This window comes from Lutra lutra, chromosome 4 (assembly GCF_902655055.1).
Source record: "Lutra lutra chromosome 4, mLutLut1.2, whole genome shotgun sequence".
NCBI lineage: Eukaryota > Metazoa > Chordata > Mammalia > Carnivora > Mustelidae > Lutra > Lutra lutra.
The window spans coordinates 174,594,104-174,612,712 of record NC_062281.1 but is presented as its reverse complement, the minus strand read 5'-3'; the positions used below and the strand labels follow the sequence as shown (position 1 = coordinate 174,612,712).

General features: G+C 59.8%; 1 protein-coding gene across 1 annotated transcript in view; it reads right to left on the bottom strand.

The window, feature by feature from the left end:
• Positions 1-18,609, bottom strand: part of SDC3 (syndecan 3) — a 37,069-nt gene that overhangs the window by 4,404 nt on the left and 14,056 nt on the right. Inside the window, exons 2-4 of the mRNA XM_047726569.1 lie at positions 4,789-4,906; positions 2,511-3,124; positions 445-736 (exon numbers count right to left, since the gene is read on the bottom strand). Coding sequence (XP_047582525.1) covers positions 445-736; positions 2,511-3,124; positions 4,789-4,906 — 1,024 coding nt within the window. The remainder of the gene's footprint in view (positions 1-444; positions 737-2,510; positions 3,125-4,788; positions 4,907-18,609) is intronic.

Genomic DNA, 18,609 nt, shown 5'->3' with positions numbered 1-18,609 from the left:
TCCCCCCTCCCTTCTATGGATGAGGACAAGGGAGACTGGAGAGCTGGAAGACCCGCCCAGGGCCACGCGGTTCCCGAGCGGGGAGCAGAGTCTGGAACACGAGTCCAGAGACTGTAGACACAGCCAAGGCAAGTCCTTGGGACGTCAAGGCTGGGGGCAGGTCAAGCCTAAGGACAGGGTCAGAGATCAGGGCTCAAGGGCCAAGGCCCAGAAGGGTCAACAAGCACAGCCCAGGGAAGAAAGCATCAAGGTCAGACCCTGGGACAGGGGAAGGTCAAAGGACAACCTAGAGGGTGGGTCTGGGGGCTAAATCCCCACCTTTCCCTCCCTAGGAAACGGGGCTCCTAGAAACCCACACCCAGACCTCTTCTCGGGTTCCTAGAGGTCAAACTGAGGCTGGACCAGCTGCCTCACTCTGGGCTCTTCCAGGGCCCCAAGCCTCACCTACAAGCACCTCCTTCCGCTCCAGGATGCTTCTCTGGGGCAGCTGAGCTGCCGAGCTGCCTGAGTCGATGGCGTTGTCCAGGAGGCTGGGGCCTGGGCGTGCACCCTTGGGAAGCGCCCCAGGTGGAGCTGATGGCTTGGCGGCGGCCCCACCCACGGCCACCACCTCATTGGCTGTGTCTGGCTGTGTGGTCTCCTCCTCTGGCAGCTCAAAGTCCCCGCTGGGCCCCCCACTCACAGGCACCTCAGGCTCGTCCCGGATCGTGGTCAGGATGGACTCCGGAGTTGGGGTCTGTGGGGAGCGTGGCATGAGCCCGGGAGCCGGGCCTCCCCACACCTCTTGCCCTGGGGCAGCCCACCCTCCTCCCCCACACACGACCCCCCCATCCCCAGTGGGCCTGACACTTACGAAGCACTCGCCAAGTGCCAGGCACGGTGCTAAAACACGTTATAGGCATTTTGGCCCTCACGACATCCCCCAAAGGAGATATTATTGCCCCTAATAAAAGCCTGAAAAAAGGCTCAGAAAAGCAAAGTGACTTGCCAAGGACACATAGCTAGGAAACGGTGGAAACAGAACAAAAATCCCGCTCTCTCCAGCTCCATTGGCTGTGTCTGTGACCACCACACTACCTTGCCTCTCTCCCCAAGCCACATCCTGTCCCCAGCCCTCTGTCCCATCTCCCTCTCGCCACCATAGTGATCATCCTTGGGAGCCTGCGTCAGACTGCTGTCTGGGGGCTGCTCAAAGCAGCCTGGGCCACTGCCCGCGTACCCAGGGCAGAGGGAGTACCTCAGCCTGGGGGTGAGGGGTCAGTCCAAGAGCACCCCTGCAGGGCACCATGCCCCCCCTGGAGGTGTGTCCGGGAGACTAGTCCAGGGGATCCCACAATGTGGAAGCAGGACCAGGGCTCAGATGTCCCCCGGGTGAGTGAGGAGAGCTGGGCCTGGTGTCCTGCTTTCTCTACCCTTCCCGCCTGGCTGAAACCATGGGACACCAGGCTGCCCCGGGAGTTGAGGGGTGCTGAGGGCAAGGCTCGCATCCAGCTGGGGCTGGCCTGGACCTGCCAGCAGCTCAGCCCCCCGAAGGCCCTCTTCCACTTGACAAAGGGCTTCTCTGTACCTGGGTTGGAGCTGCTACCTCCCCTCCCCCCCCCCCCCCCCGGGGCCGCCCCACCCCGCCCCACATGCCCAGCAGGGACCCAGCTACTTCTCCCATTTCCTTGATCCCATGCATCCCCACCTCCCTGACATCTTCACCCTCTTCCCCTGAACCCTCCATCCCCCACCCCTAACTGTTCCCCACCGACACACGTGCGCGCCCCAGCCTCTGCAGCCTACTGCAGGTCTCAGATCCCGACCTGGCAGTGACCCACTAAGCCGCCTCTGTCACGGGAGGAAGAGGCAGCGCCGCCCCAAGGGACAGGTGCGGGTGCGGGCTGAGGGCTGGCAGGGGGCCCCCAGGCAACAGGCTGCACGCGTGGACTATAGGTTCTCCTCTCCCGCAGTCTCCCTCTCAGTCACCTTCAGACTAACAACGATGGCGACGGTGGTGACAATGACAGTAGGGAAACTTCTGGTGGGTTTACTACTGCCAGGCACTGTTCCAAGCACTAGACAATTCCCACCACGCTACAGTTCGCATCCTACTGTTTCCTCCTGGCAGACGAGGGAACAGGGAATAGATGTACAGAAAGGACTGGTGACTTCCTGAGGTCATGGGGCTCCCAAGGGCAGTGGGACAACCGCACGCCGCAGTGCCCGCCTCCTGAGTCCGCACTCTTCACCAGAACCCGCAGGCCCCTGGCCCTCCCCGCCGCCGCCACACTTAACCCACTCCTTTCCCCATCCATATCTGGTCCCAGTATCCTGGTCTCCTTTCCATCCCGGGCCCCTTGACCTCTGTCCCCATCCCGGGACTCACTCTCAGCCTCAGCCCTCTGGCCTCATGCCTCTCTCACCCTCTCCATCCCCAAATCCTCCCCCCACCCCTTTACCCTGCCCAGCTGCATCCTCCCTCCCCTCCCCCCAGTCCCTGACCCTCCCTCCTCTCCCTGCCTGCTCACCTGAGCCACCTCCGTGGGTCCAGGGGCAGTAGTCCCCAGGGGCAAGGTGCTCTTCTCGGGGATATCAGGCTCCTGGGTGGTAGCTGGCCTGGGAAGGGCCCTTGGCCTGGAGGTAGCTGTGCTGACCATCCTAGGTGTCGGGGCCTCTGTGTCCAAGACGGCCACCGTGGTGGGAGGTGCGGGTGCTGCTGGAGTGGTGGCCCGGGCCGTGGCTGCCGTGGTCAATGGAAGAGGCAGAAGCCTCTGCACACCGGTGGTCCTTATGACGGAGGTGGTGGCCGTGGAAGGGGGGGCCGCAGGGAGGCTGGGGGCGGCAGTGGCCACTGTGGCAGGCACCGTGGCCACAGTTAGGGCCCCCCCAGTCGTAGCAGTTGTGGTAGCCGTGGGAGTGGAGATGGTTGTGGCTCTCTGGCTGGGTTCTTCTGGGACCTCTGTCACCACGGGGGCGCTGGTGGCTGGCTCTGGGGTGGGGTGCCCAGAGGGGAGCTCTTCCAACGGGGTGCCCACAGGCTGGATGTCCACGGTGGGCAGCACTGCGGGCGTGGTCGACACCGCCATGGCCACGTCTGGGCTGAACCGCATGGCTGTCTCAATGCCCGACTCCTGCTCAAAGTCTGAGGGGGCAGGGGAGAGGAGAGAGCTAGGGAGCTGGGTACTCACGAGGGGTTTGAGGGTCCCAGGTAAGCAATGGCCATCAAGATTGGTGGGGTGGGGAGGGCTCCCAACCCTCACTTTGCATAATTTTCCCGGGACAAGATGAGGGAAAGAGGGAAGGCACAGCCTGGCCAAAGGTTACCAGTCATCTGGTGGCTGGCTATTCCCTAAGTCCTCTCTGCCTGGCCAAAATTTCTTCTAGGGGGGCACCTCTTCCAGGAAGCCTTTTCTGATGATTCCCAAACCACCCAGCCTGGACCTTCTGGCAGGCTGAACCCAGACCAGTGGCAACTAAACCCCTACAGGGTGTTTAGCCCTTGGTAAAGACTGGGGGCCAGCAGGGAGTGGCATTCTGGGAAAAGCCAGACCTGGGTACCCCTACCATGAGCATGGTGGGGTGGGCACAGCCACGGCTGCCCGAGGCTCAGGCCACAGGGAGACAGCAAGGAGGAGAAGGAGCCCTTCCTACAGGGGAATCCCAGGGCAACCTGGCTGTCTCTGAGCCGGGACACATGAAAAAGCCCGGGAGGAAACGAGGAGAAATGGACAGAAAGAAGGGGTGCCTGACCAGACAGAGACAGAAGGGGTAGAGAGTGGCCGGAGAGATTCAGGAGAGACATGAGCCAGCAGAGGTGGATTTTACCAAGATTAACTCGCAAGAGGCTTACGGGGAGTAAACAAAAGCAGAGGGAGACCTGAGGCCGGGCCACGGGAGCCTGGGGCCACGGCGTGCAGACCTCCTACAGCCCAGCAGACAGTCCTGTCCCCTCCCTGGGCCCAATCTCAGCACAGACTCCTTTTTTTTTTTTTTGTAAATAATCTCTATACCCAGTGTGAGGCTCAAACTCACAACCCCAGATCAAGAGGCACAGGTATCACCAACCGAGCCAGCCGGACACCCAAGCACACAGCCCTTTTCACCACCGTCTCCCGAGCTCCTTCTCTGTTCCGGGCCCTGACATCTTACGCTGAAGCCGTCCAGAGGCTCTGAGAAGAAGGCGTATTTAGTCTCATCATTCCCAGGTAAGAACACAGGGCCCCAGAGAGGGGGAGAGCCTGCAGGAGGTACGGCTGTTGGGTGGCAAAGCCGGGATTCAAACTCAGGGTCCTCCCTCACTTCGCACCACTCTGCTGGCCTTCCCCAGGGCCAGCCACAGAACCGGACTGTCCCAGGCACAGTGGAGGCCTCTGCCCCTTTCCGTCGCACCCTGAAACTGCCCTGGGCCCCCCGTGATTGGATAGGAGAGGCACCTGACCCAAGCTGAGTCAGCCCAGTGATCTCGCTGAGGATAGGCCCCTGCAACCCAGACGCGGCTACTACATCCCTGCAAGAGGTCAGGACAGTACTGTTCCCCGGGTCACTGAGGAGCATCATGACCCCAGACAGGGGCGGGAAGTCTGCAGAGTCACAAGCAGGGCTTGCAGAACGCAAGCAGAACAGTGGGGAGTGGGCAGTCCTGAGCTCTGTGGTCTCGAGGCCCTGGTTCCAGCCCCAGGAGGATGTTCTGCCCTTCCGGGGCCTGGGGTCCAGGAGCTTCCCCTGCCTGACCTCCCCTTCCCCCCACCCCACATGGAAGCGGAAGGCCTTGCCCACACATGGGGAAGAGGTGGGGGTGGTACTTACAACCCGAGCCCGACCCTGAGTAGAGGTCATCCAGCTCATCGTCGGGAAAGGAGTCGTCATCCCCAGAGCCCTCGAGGTCCACGGGCCTCTCGAAGTTCTCGCTGCGCCAGCGCTGAGCCTGGGGAGGGCAGGGACAGGCAGAGAGCTCAGCACCTGAGGCCAGCAGCCTGGGTGGGCCCAGAAGGACAACAGACAGCTCAGGGGCCAAGTGACAACGAGGGACAGCATTGGGCGTGGCCACCCCATGGGCAAACAGAGCCAGGAGGGCCTGATTATCACTTCCCACCCCCGCCCCGGGGGGCCAGGGTAGCAGCCCCATCTTCCTGCCAGTTGGCCACCACTGGAGACCGGGCCACTCCCCCACGCCCTGATCAGAACTGCAGGGGTGGCAGAGCTGGGCTGAGAGCCAGAAGGCTGGCTGTGAGTCCAGCTCCAGCACTCACCACATGTGTAACCTGGGGAGAGTTATTTGGTCTCTCCCTGCCTCAGTTTACTCATTACACATAAACAAAAAGTGCCCACCTTCTTGGGATGCTGTGAGCACGCAGTAAACTAATGTGGGTGTGAGCACGCAGAGTGAGCTAACGTGGGTGTGAGCACACAGTGGGCTAACGTGGGTGTAAGCACGCAGAGTGCACTAACGTGGGTGTGAGCATGCAGAGTGAGCTAACATGGGTGTGAGCACGCAGCGGGCTAATGCGGGTGCAGTGTTGAGCACCTGTCTCACAGAGTAGCATGACTCTCAGTGTGGCCGCTGTCATCAGAGCCACCCTCAAAATGCCTGTCACAGACAGCCCACCCAGTCCTCAAGAACAGAGACGGGCCGCCATTCCACAGACGAGGGAGCTGAGGCCCACACGGATGCCCCCAGTCACCTGATAGCACATGACACAGTGAGGTTCAGACCCTGCTGGGGACCCGAAGTTTGAGACCTCACAATCCCAAAGGCAGTGCAATTAGTCTCTCATACAGACATGGGGTTTGGGGAGATTTGGGGCTTTGGGAGGGAAGTACCTTGGGTAAGAGTGGCCGAGGCAGGGGTGGGGAGAGAAGGGAGTGCCGGCTCTAGCCCTGGCCCTGGCCCTTCCCCAAAAGTTGGCCCACCTTCCCACAAAGGATCTCAAAGCCTGTTAGCTCAGGGCCCAAAGGCCACTTCCACTTCCACAGGGTCAGAAGGGGTAAGAGGGATTTCTCGAAGGGTCCAGCTCACCTAGCCTAAGACTCCTCCTGGTGTCAGAACCTGGGGAGGCCCGGAGCTGGGGGCCGTCCCTCCCCACTGCAACCCTGCACAGTGTGAGAGCCAGCACAAGGGCAAGCAAGGCAGGAGGGCACCCCCACACCCCCAGGGGCAGGACCCACCCTCTGCCATACCTTTGACCCCGATTCCAGGCTGGGCCCAGCCAGTCCCTACCCCCAGGGAGATCTCCCAAGCAAAGGGAGACGGACGCCTGGGGCCCAGATCTGGAGGATCGGCACTTCCAACCGCAACAACTGAACAGAGAGAAGGCGTCTCCAGCAGAAGGAAGGGAGTGAGCACAGGCTCCGAGGTGAGGAGGTACAGCCTGGGCTCCCAGGACTGGCCCTGCCTGCCCTCCAGCCTCATCCAGGGTCCCTCTGCAGCCCTCCACTTGCTGGATTCCAGCCCATGGCAGGTTAGGGTTCTTGGAATGCGCCTGATCTCTCCTGTCACTCGTGCTGTTCCCTCCACCCAGAACACGTTTCCTCCCTAGCCCCTCACCCTCCGGCATCCGGCCAGCGAACCTCTACACCCTTATCACTTCTGCTGAGAAGCCCCCCAGTCTGATCTTTCAGAGTCTCCTGCGCTTCTGAATTCACACTTAGCACTACTGCTTGCCTGTGCCCTTACTCAGCGGCTGCCCCACCCCACCAACGGACAGTGGCAGGACCTTGCCCAGCACACAGTAGGTATTCAGGAAGTGTCTGTTAAGGGACAGTGGGGCTGGAAGACAGGACTAATGCCTGGGGCAGGGGTGGAGGAGGAGGGGCTGGAGCTGCGGCAGGGGAAGCCCCATCATGGGAGGCTCTGGCGGACCCACGGACAGCTTCCTCCTGGAAATAGGTTACTTTTCATCCTGACCGCACGTCAGATGACTGCGAGTGCTGATCCGAGTTAGAGTCCAGGCAGCCACACCATCTGCCCGATGCGGGGAGCCACAAGAGGGGTGCGAGCCGGAGGGGGACCAGGTCAGCGCTGCATGCGGAGCTCGGCCTCTCACAACCTCACCCACCTGACGGGCCCCCTTCTGGGGATCGCATGCAGCTAGGGCGAGGACCCCAAACCTGGCTTCCTGCCTCAGACCCGACCACCTGCTCCACAGCCCGACCCAGGACCGCCAGGGCAGGAGGCCAGGGCAGCGAGCCAGGAGATCCCCCCATCCCTCCACCCCACCCCTGTTACCATAACACACACACACACACACACACACACACACACACACGCCAAGTAATGAATTAATCAGTATTTACTTGCTACCAGTGAGTCATGGAGTGGAACAATTAGTGTAATTGCTCCTGTGACTAATTGCTGGGTCTTTCTTCGTTTTAGACATTCCAGGAGCTCAGAGCTCTCACCCGACTTGCCCCAGCCCCCATCTCTGCCTCCACTGCCCGGAAGAGCGAATCCCAAGACCCCAGAGGAGGGAGATGGAAGGCAGGCTCCCTGCACTGCCAGCCTCTTCACGCCGGACCAGCCATGATGGATTCCCTTGGAGACATTCTGCGCAATTCTTAGGCAAGCAGCCAGGAGCCAGAGGTGTGCGATTCCTGCTCAGGGCCACACAGCAGGATGGGGACTGAGCAGGGACCGGCGATCTAGACTCCCACTTGTGGATGGAGCCACCTTCCCGGTCTTTCCCTCCTTCCAGAAAGGCCAGGGAGTAGCTGAGAGACCTCTAGCTTGGAGGAGGGGTTCTAAGAGGTCTGAGGTCGCTGGGGACCCCCACACTGGAGGAAATGTGGGGGCCAAAATAGGGAGTCCACATGATTCCTCGGTGGCCAATGCCTCACAACAGCCCGTGATAATCAACTCCCGGAAGGGTCTGCACAAATCCAAAGACGCCCCCCAGAGCCACAGACTCTTGAAATGACACACCCAGAGACAGAAAATGCACAGAGACACGCCCTGATACACACGCACTCAGAGGCAGCCACGGAGAGGCATCTCGTGTTGGCGTGCCTTTGGGTACAAACAGGTGCAGGCACGGGGTGGGGGCAGGGGGCAGGCACTGGTGGGCGCACACGGTGCCGCTCTGAAGCTCAGAGACAAGCATGGAGCCTCCTGTGAAGCCACCAGCCTCCACTCAGGTACCTCTCACCTAGATACTATTCATCCCTAGCTCAGTAGCCATCCACATGACAACCGTTACCATGGCGACCAGCTCCTCCATGCTAAGGACCAGGAGCTCCAGCTCCCCACAGAGATGTGGTGGGGGCAGGAGAGGAAAGATCATGGAAGAACAGAGAGGATGCAGGGCGCGAGTGGGGGGCGGGGGCACGGAGATGCAGGACAGAGGGAAGCCAGGGGTCAGAGGGGCGCGTGGAGGGGGGAGACGGGGTGGGAGCAGCGCAGGGAGGACTCGGTGAGGGAGAGAAAGCAGAGAAGGCGAGAGTGGGAGGCAGAGGGAAAGAACTCTCTCACATCTTAATTTAGCCTCACGCTCATCAGGCAAAGCTGGGGAAGGGGCCACCTCAGTGATTTTCCAAACCTGCATCCAAGAGAACACCCTTTCTGAATAATAAGCGGCCCCCAGATGAGATGGAAGGAGGGACGGCCAAAAGCCCAGTCACCCCTGAAAGCTTAACACAGGGGGACACCTGTGGGGGTGAGGGGTGGGGTCCAGGATGCCATCTTGCCCAGCCCTCCCCACAAAGCCAGCTGAGTGCCAGTCTGACCCCTCCCTGGGCCAGCTGGGGTGCAGGGGCTCAGTGGGGGCCCCCCCAGGAACGCTGCAGGGGTGCGGGTGGCTGCAGCTCCTGCAGGATCAGGAGGAATGAGAGGAGAGAGGGGAGGAGAGATGGCGGCAGGGCACTGAGCCTGGGAGGCAGCAGGGAAAGCCTCAGAAGTCACAGAGTGCCAGAGGAGGATGGGGACAACAGCCTTCGACCCCCAAACGACCTCTCCATTTGCATAATTCCATGCATAATTAGCATAATTATCCAAGCCTTTCCCTTAAAGGAGCACTGACTCCGAAGGCCCCAGGACCCCCAAGGCCCCAGGAACCCATGGCCTGACCCTGCCCCTCACTGCACCCCACGTCCACAGACCTAACAGCCCCCCACTGCAGCCAGCAAGCAATCCAGACTGCCTCCTCTGCTGTGCCCCACAGACACATGCAGCTGCACACACGGGGCCGGCACACACACACTCATGAGCCACGTTCACCGACCCCCTCCGCTCACAGACAACCCGGCCCACACGAGCTCCAGCAACATAGAACCACAGAGCGGCTCCCCACCCCCGCAGGGACGCCAAGCCATCCCCATGTCCAAGTCTGTTCCCTGAATCACACGTCCCTGCACACGTTCCCCACGGCAGGCACGCAGACCTCACGGGCTGTAACCAAGCTCTGCTCTCGCTCACGTGTGGCACACCCACCCCACCAACAGGCCGTGCAGAAGGCCGGCGCAGAAACCATGACTCTTCTGCTTCCCACCCAGAGGCTCCCGGAGCAGCAGCGGGGGAAGGTCTGGACTCCCCAACCCACTGCCCGGCCTCCGCCTGCGCCCCCAGCCCCAGTCCCTCCCTGTGTGGTCACAGTTTGGAACTCACGCCCCCACCCAGCTGTTCACACACACCCGTGTCTGGGCACTGTCCACACGCCCCAATGCACAGCAAACACACGGTGTGCTCCCCGAGCCAGCCCAGCCACATGCCCCGAAGAGGACCCACTGCACCCTCGTATATCTTGCTGCCGACGCCTTACCAGCAGGCCCCTGATACCTGCACCCCTCGGTCTCCTCCACACACACACACGTGTGCCACGCGTGCTTTCCTCATGGGTACAAACAAGTACACACAACACTGGGGTGAGACACGACCCCCTTTCCCAGAGCTGCCACACCCCTGCCATTCTTCCTCGCTGCCCCCTCACCACCACCCACCTTGGCCCACAGCTTCACCCCAAAGAGGCACCACACACTCCCACCATGATCAGAGGGCCTCCCCGTCCACGACTCACCCCCACCCAACCCCCTCCAGATCTTAGAGCAGCCAGGCGGGGTGAGGGACCCAAATCAGCTGGACTTCTGGGATGTCTGCTCACATCTGCAGTCTGCAGCCGCTCACTCCGAGGGCAGGGCGCAGGGCACGCATTCAGGGAGAAAGCCAGGGAGCCTCCCTCTGCACCCCTCCACCCCAGGTCACCCCCCACCCCGGACCAGAGAAGTCTGGGGTTGCTTCTGCCCAGCACCTATCACCTGCCCTCACCCATCACGAGCCTTCTCTGAGAAACAGGACAGCACAGAGGTTAAGCCAGAATGGATCAGCTCCTCCCTTCCTACTCGGGGGACAACAGGCAAGCCTCTGAACCTCTCACCTCAGCTTTCTCATCTGTAAAATGGGGGTGCTGATAATAGTGTGTAGCTTTCCTACAGTTGCTGTGAACATCAAATAGGATCATCCAGGTAACGGGCTGAGCACAGGACCCATCGTGCAGAGCTGAATAAATCAACACAGCGCAATTATCGTTAATTCTGTGCTAATCTTTCTATTATCCTTTCTGAAGATTTTGTCTCCTTTGTCCCTTATCATCCTCACCATGGAAGACAGAATCTGGATGATTACACCCATGCCATAGACGACGCTGCCAATGCCCAGAGAGGTTAAGAGGCATTGCCAAGGCCACACAGCAGGGGAGAGTGCACACAGAAAAAGAGAGGTTGGATGAGCTGGGAGAAAGGGCGGGTTACAGACACAGACGCACAAATTAGGTCAGCTGGCAGGGGGCCCGGAGCCTAGCACCCCTGTGCACTGCTAATCATGCTGCATAAGCTAAGAATAAAACCAGGAATAATTAATTCTACCCAAGCTTCCTTCCCTGCGTGAGCCAGACTCAGGCGCCAGTCTCTTGGTGACTGGGGGCAACGTGAGTGGCGGTTGGGAGCCCAGCTCCAGATTCACACACTCTTGGGTTCAAGTTCAGCTCGGCTTACTTGCTGGGTGACTCTGGGCAAGTTACTTAACCTCTCTGAGCCTCTCTTTGGTTAAACAGGGACACTAATTACAGAGGTGGCGTACCATACTCATTTGTCAGTCTTATCCCGGCACGTTCCCCTCTTCAGTCCTTACGTCCAGGCTAAACCAGGCCTGAGTGCTCACTGGGTTCCACTCTTCCTTCCTACAGATGTGAAAACTGAGGCTCAGAGAGGGGAGACTTCCATCATCCTAGGACTAGAAAGGTGGGTGGCGGGGAATGAGCCTGCCAGGCGGCACTCAGGGAAGTGAAGGGATTTGTCCAGAGACACACAGGGACAGTAATTATTAGCTCAGGGAAGCAGGGTGGTCTCAGCAGCACCCTCTGGATCCCCACAGGCTCCATCCCCACCAGTCCCTGTCCCCAAAAGGCCCTGAGTCCTGTGAGAACTCGGTGCCCCTCACGCTCACCAGCTCCAACCCGGAGACCCGGAGTGTCACTGCAGGAATGTGGGCCGGGCCAGGCTCTGGGCAGCGGGACAGCCAAGGGGGCAACACAATGGAGAGCCAGGACAGGGAAGGGGGGACGCCTCGGTCCCCAGCCCCCACCCATTCACAGCTGCCCTGGCTGGGAACCCAGCACCCACCACATTCACTGGCTGCTGGAAGGGTGAGGGGCACGAACGCGGCATCTGCTGAGGAAGGGGGCACAGGGCCTCAGTTCTGGACAGGAGCAGTGAGGAGGGGCAGAGAAGGCCCACGCCGAACCTGACAGCAAGGCCCAGAGGCACACACTGTCGCAGACACACCTTCCCTTCTTCCAAACACCCAGTTCCAGTCTCTCACAAGGGCAGCTCAGAGGGTAGGAAACACCCCTGTGGGCCCATCCCGGCTCAGCCAAGTGCTGCGCATCCCCGCCCCACATCCAAACTCCACAATCAGTTCCTCGCCTGGTCCACTACCCACCCCCTGCTCCCGCCACCTCCCGGGACCCCCCTTGCCCCGGGGCAGCACTACCCCCGTCCACACCCACCCTGGGCTCCACGGGGAGCAAGCCGGCCCCCACTCGCACCCACAGCCTGGAGACCAGCCGTCTTCCACGAACCGGAGGAGCCCCCTTCTCCCTTCTCCTCCTGCCTCCTTTGCAAGACCAACAGTGGAGCCTGGTACTCTGAGGGCCTTTCTGATTCTGACACTGGGCAGCCAGGCATCCGTTCCTGGGGTCAAAGAGATCCAAGGCGATGTTTAAAAAAAAAAAAAGTGGAACTAGCCCGATTCTCAACAACAGACGACTATTTTGGTAAGGTGAGGCGAAACCATGGCATGGAGTATTACACAGCTGTCAATAATGGTGTTTCCACAAACCCACGCTCTCTTCTATCCACTCATTAAAAGGCAGGACTGGGTAATGAAGGCTTTCATTTTCTACTTGATTCAAAGACTATCTCTGACCCGGGAAGAGGCTCGTGCTGCCCTCGGGAGGCCCCGAGCCCGCACTGCTGAGAGGATCCAACGCACGGGTCCGTCTCTCAGACCTGGGTGACCTGGGGCAGGTCCTTAGCTCTCTCAGACTGTTTCCTTGGTAAAAAAAGAAAATCCCCACCTCGCGGAGACACCCCCCTCCATTAACCAACTGCTCAGTAAACGCTGGCTATCATGCCATTACCATCATTAAGTTTAGAAAATAGGTTACAAAAAAGAAATACGGAACATGACCCTGCTTCAAGGAACTCCCCACCAAAGCGAACTTCTTCACACCGAATCCTACTAAACCTTTCCAGAGACTTCTCTGGGTGGCGGGATGACAGTTTTTCATTTTTTTCTCAGGACCTGCCTATGTTTTCCAAGTTTTCTATGATAAACTCAGAGTACTTTTTCTTAAGATGCATTTATTGGGGGGCTGGGGGCAGAGGGAGAGACTCTCAAGCAGACCCCCCACCAAGCACAGAGCCCCACGCAGGCCTCCATCCCACAACCCTGAGCCAAAACCAAGAGCCAGATGCTCCACCGACTGAGCCACCCAGGCGCCCCCCAGAGCACTTTTAGGATTAGAAGTAGCACGTTCTTTCTGGACCCCCAATCCTGCCATTCTCCACTCTGTGAAACTCCTGGGCCCCTTCATTCTGCAGAGAGCCCACTAGAAATCTCATCCCAGAGGAAGCTCACAGGCAGACAGAGGGACACGCAGAACAGACTGGAACCACCCAAGAGCCTGAGGGGAGCTGGCAGGCCCTGCACAGCCCGCCTCGCCACAAACGGGACGGCTTGGCAGGGCCCAGCTTCCTCCCCAGGCACGGAAAGGTCTGGTGGCCTGCCCGGCCAGACACCTCACCCACCCCGCCGCCTTCTCCCATCAGCCCAGTTCCTGCCCCTGTCACTCCTGCCAGTCCCCGTTGGGGGAGCACGGAACAGCTGCCTACCACGTGGCCTCCGCCGAGACCCCTCCTCAGCCCAGGGCTGGACGCGCCCGTCACCACCCTGTCAACCCCAGCCACCTGCCTTTGAGCGTCACCCTCTTGGCCATCCTGCCTCACACTGCTCATTTATTCCTGTCCCCAAGATGGTGCCTCAGAGCAGGACCACCCACTGAGGCCCCATTTCTAGACTCAGCGGCTTGCTCCCCCAGCGGCCCACCCTCCCCTCCTACTCCCCCCCAGTTAACCCCTCTCGGTGCTGGGGACGGTAGGGCACTCTCAGGCCTGCCCCATGCTGTCCCTGCCTCTGAGGGGAGCCCTCTTGCCCACCTCCACCTTGGTCAGCACCTACTCGATCGAGAAGCAGGATTCAGGAAGCTCCCACTGTGTGGCAGGCACTAATCTGGGCACTTAGGGTCCCACAATCAGCAGGACAAGTGAGTCCTCATGAGCTCAGTCAGCTCAAAATATGCCTTCTTGGCGAGGCCTGCCCACACCAACCACCTGATGGTCCACCTTAGGAAGGCCCTTTTGGGGACAACCTCCACCGTCTTGTCATTTACCAGGGAAGTTGGGCCACCAACCATGCTCCCACTTGAATGGGCCCCTATTCTACCAAACCTCGCTGAACCCACTCGGCCTCCCTGGGACGCAGACGCTACTGTCCCCATCCGCAATGAGAACGAGGCTGTTGCACCACTAGAAGGGGACTCGAACCCTGGCCTCACTGACACCCGAGATCCTGTCCTTGGGGAATTCCTGCACCCCCCCACCCCAAGACTGCAGGCAGCGATCCCAGCTGGGAAGTGACATTTCACTGTGGGTTTTTCCTGAGGAGGCCCGGAGCCATTCCATCCCTTCTCCTGGACAAGAGTCGTTAGCACGGAGGGAACACTTGCTATGTGCCAGGCTCTCTCTAGGCACCTTGCCTCAGTCCTCACAGACGGGCACATCAGAGTTCAGAGAGGCAAACAAGTGGCTCAAAGTCACACAGCGGTGGGGCCAGATTTGAACCCGAGATTAGCTGCACCCCCAAGACCATGGCACACACCTACTCCCAGGCCTGGCTAGCCTGCCCCACCAGGAAGTTCCTCAGGAGTGGGAACGCCCCCACCCTCCACAGTATCCTCTACAGACACCAACAGATGGACAGGTTGACTGAACGTCCGGGAAGGAGCAGAAATGAAGGACACGTCCTCCCCTGACAGATGGCCCAGCTCAGGTACGCAGCCCCACCCACCACCCCATGACTCACCAGCAGCTGCCTCGGGCCTGAGGCCCTGGTAGCCATCGAGCTGAGGGCCTGCCCGCTCCTGGGGCCCACAGGCCTCCGAACAACCCGGCGTGGGCTCAGACGGTCCAGTCCTGCGCTTCTCGGGGCCTCAGTGTGCCCTCCTACGAAATGGGGATCATGACTCCCCACACGCTGAAACACCCGCCGTGATGTGCCGAGCCGGGACTGGGCGGTTATTAGGTGCTACGACGTGACACGTGTCCCAACTCAAAGCTTAGCTCCTCAGAGAGGGACCCCAACTACCAAATCTACCCAAATGACCTCCCACCACACCCAGTTGCTCTGCCAACACCAGGGCTGTCTCCTAGCTCACCAGGGCCCGCAAAATTTGCTTATTGACTTTCTCATCTAACATCTATCTCCCCCTGCAACAGTGGGGACGGTGACTGGGTCCACCAAGGCCACTCCTATGTTCCCAGGACCCAGAATATTTCTGGGACACAGTCAGCCTCCATATTTGTTCAGTGAACACTGCGAATGGGCTCACCCTCCACAGCCCCAAGGCACCCCCTTCCTGCCTCCAGTCACTATGTGATCCTGCGGGAGGCCCTGGCCTCTGGCCTCAGTCTCCCTGTGTATAAAACCAGGGGCTCCGACAAAGCTTCTCTCTGGTCCTTCCAAAACCCAACCAGGAGGACTCCAGCACAGCTGAGAGGAGGGATGAGAACCTGAGGCTGAGCCCAGCATATTTTTTTCATAAAATAACTCTGCAAATTATATGCAAAAATCTGCAGATTAGCAGGATCCCAGGGGAGCCTACAATTCCAGCCACTTGACAAGCAGGCCCGGGCTAGGGGGAAGGAGCATTTCCTGAGCACCTGCTGAACGCCAGGCTCCTTCCAAGGAGCCAGGTGAGACGACCCTCCTTTGGACAGACAGGCCGGTTGACTTGCTAGAGGTCACAGAGAACGCAGGTAGAGAGTCAGGATAGAGCTGGGGGGTGGCCGGGCAGGGGGAAGTGGGGCCTGGCAGTGCGGAGCGGGTTGGGGAGGGCACAGAGAGGACCCAGGGCACTGTGTCTCATTCTCAAGCTCTCGGGACCAGAAAGAAGGCCAGCTGAAGGGGCAGAACAATCCTCAGCCTGATCTTGGGGGCCCTCTGAAGCCAAGTGACCCCCAGCCCTCCTCCAGGAAACCAAACAGACCCTGAAATCAGCCCGGGGCAGACCCAGCCCTTCCAGCTGTCCTGCGAAGCCTCTGACACCCTCCCCCAAGGCTTCTCTGGCACGTGCCAGCATACCCCCTGAGGACCCACAACGCACACACACCCCCAAGTGTCCCTATCTGTGTGTGTCCAAGCCCAGCCTCCTTGAGGAACCGGGCTGTGGTCACCCCACCATCCGATTCGCTGTTATTTATAACCCAGCAGGAGCTCACATGTGCGGAGAGGCGACTCCCCACCCCCAGCCTGGAGCTACCCCACTGACTTCGGAGCTGCTCCATGGCAAGGGTGGAATGAGCCCGACTCGGGGAGGGAGCCGCGGGGGCCCACCAGCACCACTGCCGCCATGGAGAAGTGAGGCACAGGGCAAGGAATCAGACCAAAACACTGGGGGAGGAGTGGGCAGAGCCCCCTGAGGGCCACACTTGCCTCCAGCCCGAGATGACACTTGTGAGACACTGGGGGTTTGATCGGGGAAGGGAGGGGACTCTCACCCCCTCTTCGGAGTCCTGGCAGACAGACAGGGCCTGGCGATGAGCAGGGGCTCTGAAGTGAGACTGCTTGGGTCCAGATCCCAGTCCTGGCCCTCAGGAGCTGTGTGGCCCTGGGTGAGTACATCCACCTCTCTGAGGCAGTTTCCTCCCTACAAAATGGGCATAATAACAGTACCAAACTCAAAGGGTTGGGAGGATGAAATGAGATTATCCAAACGGGTCCTTGCCCCAAAGCCCGGCTACTTCTCAGCTTGTCGAATGCAGATGCTCCATGAATACTTGCAGGAGAGAAGGATGCAGAAACAAAGGCAACCTGAGTCCCAAGAGAACAGGTGTGGGTGAGAAGACGGGGCAGTTGGAGCCTCGAGTGGTGGCCATGGTGCCAAAGGGCCCAGCAGCTCCTCTGAAGGTTACACGGACAGTCACGTGTGAGCCAGGAACCCTACCCCCAGGGTGCGCACCCGAGGGAAGGGAAAACGCACGAACACATACGTTTAAAAAAAAAAAAAAATAGCCACCTTCTTCATGACGGGCACAAAGTGGAACTGAGCCAGACGTCCGTCCGCTGACAGTAAGTGAAAGATGGCAAGTCCACAACACGGAATTCTAAGCCACAAAGAAAGTAGCGAAGTCCCTGCACCCGCTGCCACGTGGATGAAGCTGGGAAACGTTACACGGAGCAAAAGAAGTCGGGCGCAGAAGACCACACCGCGTGAGAGGCCGCCCCCACGGGCCGTGCCAGGCAGGTCCACAGAGACAGAAAGGACAAGAGATGGCTTAGGGCTGGGGGACTGGGGAGAGATGGCAGGGACTGCTGAAAAGGTACAGGCTTGCTTTCGGGGGTGAGAAAAATGTGTAAAATTGGGGATGGCCGCACAACTCTGTAAATGTACTAACATCCCCTGAACTAGATGCTTTAGATGGTACACTGGATGGCATGTGAGTCAGATCTCAATAAAGCTGCTGTTTGAGGGGATAACAAAAGGATGAGCGTGAGATTGAGGCTCAGAGAGGGTAAGGAACTTGTCCAGGGTCACACAGCAGAGCCCAGACTCAAACACTCAGATGGAAGAGGAGGTAAACTTTCCCCCTGCTCACCAACTTTCCCATCTGCATATCTCCCCAACCACGACCCAGGTGAAGCTTCCCCAGGCATTCCCCACCCACCTCCCACCCCCGCCATCCAGAAGGGCAAACGGACTCTGCAGACCACAAGTGGGAGAAGCCCAGCACTGTGACTACCTCCTCTGTGCTTGTCAAAGGCCACTTTGTTGGGTGAGACCACTGGAAGGGGGCAGGCCTGGCCCAGAGTGACCCCAAGAGAAGGTGAGACAGCTCCAAACTCAGGCTGACCACCCTCTCCACCCCTCTATAGCAGCGCCGCACCCCCCCAGTCCTCAGAGGTTCCATGGTACCCTCTGTCCACGCAGCTGGCCCCTGGTTGCCCTCAGGGAGAGGCATGAGTATGTGGCCTTGCCAGGAAAGGGGGCAGGAGTTGGGGCAGGGCCCAGTGGTAAAGCCTGTCTGAAGCTAAGACAAGCATGACTGTCCCCTGCCCCCTATAGCTGCCTAAAGCAGCCTTGAAGACAGACACGACTCTGGGCGCCCCCCCGGCCCATGCCACGCTCCACAAGGCTCCAAAGCACCAGCCCCTGCCTATCTCAGCTGGCAGCCGCCCCCTGCCCCACCGCCCAGTGGTTCCCACCCTCTACTGGGCACACAGTGGCCTATCTATCCCGCGGGCTGGCTGTGTCTGATGGGTGCTCTGTACCCCCTGCATACCCCTACGACGTGGAACTCAGGTGTGAAGCTCCCACCCACCTAGTCCCTGGTTCCAGCCCACTGCCTTGGCACCTGCTCTGTCCCCAGCTCTGGTCCCCCATCCGAGCACCGTGAGGGAAAAGGTGACCTCACAGAGCCTCATGGCACAGACGTGGAGCGTGGGCCATGAAGGGTCCCAAGGGAGGGGGGCGGTTGAAAGTCCCGGGAGGAAGTGGAAGGTGCTGGAGAAAACCACAGTGCCCCACATCCCCTCCCCTGACATCATCTACCCAGCCTCCTGTGGGTCCAGCACAACTTCCTGTCCAGCCGTCCGCTGCCCAAAGGCAAAGCCTCTCCACTGAGCTCAGATGGAGTGTGATGCTCACTAGAGATATAAGGACCCCGAGTGTCCTGGCCCCCAAAGGCCCTGCAGCCCAATGAGGCAGACCTTCCTCTCCTCACCTGTCACTTGACCATGGCTTCCCTGACCAGTGCTCCTTTGGGTCTCACCTGTCCCCTCACCCAATCCTCTGCAGGCCAGTCATG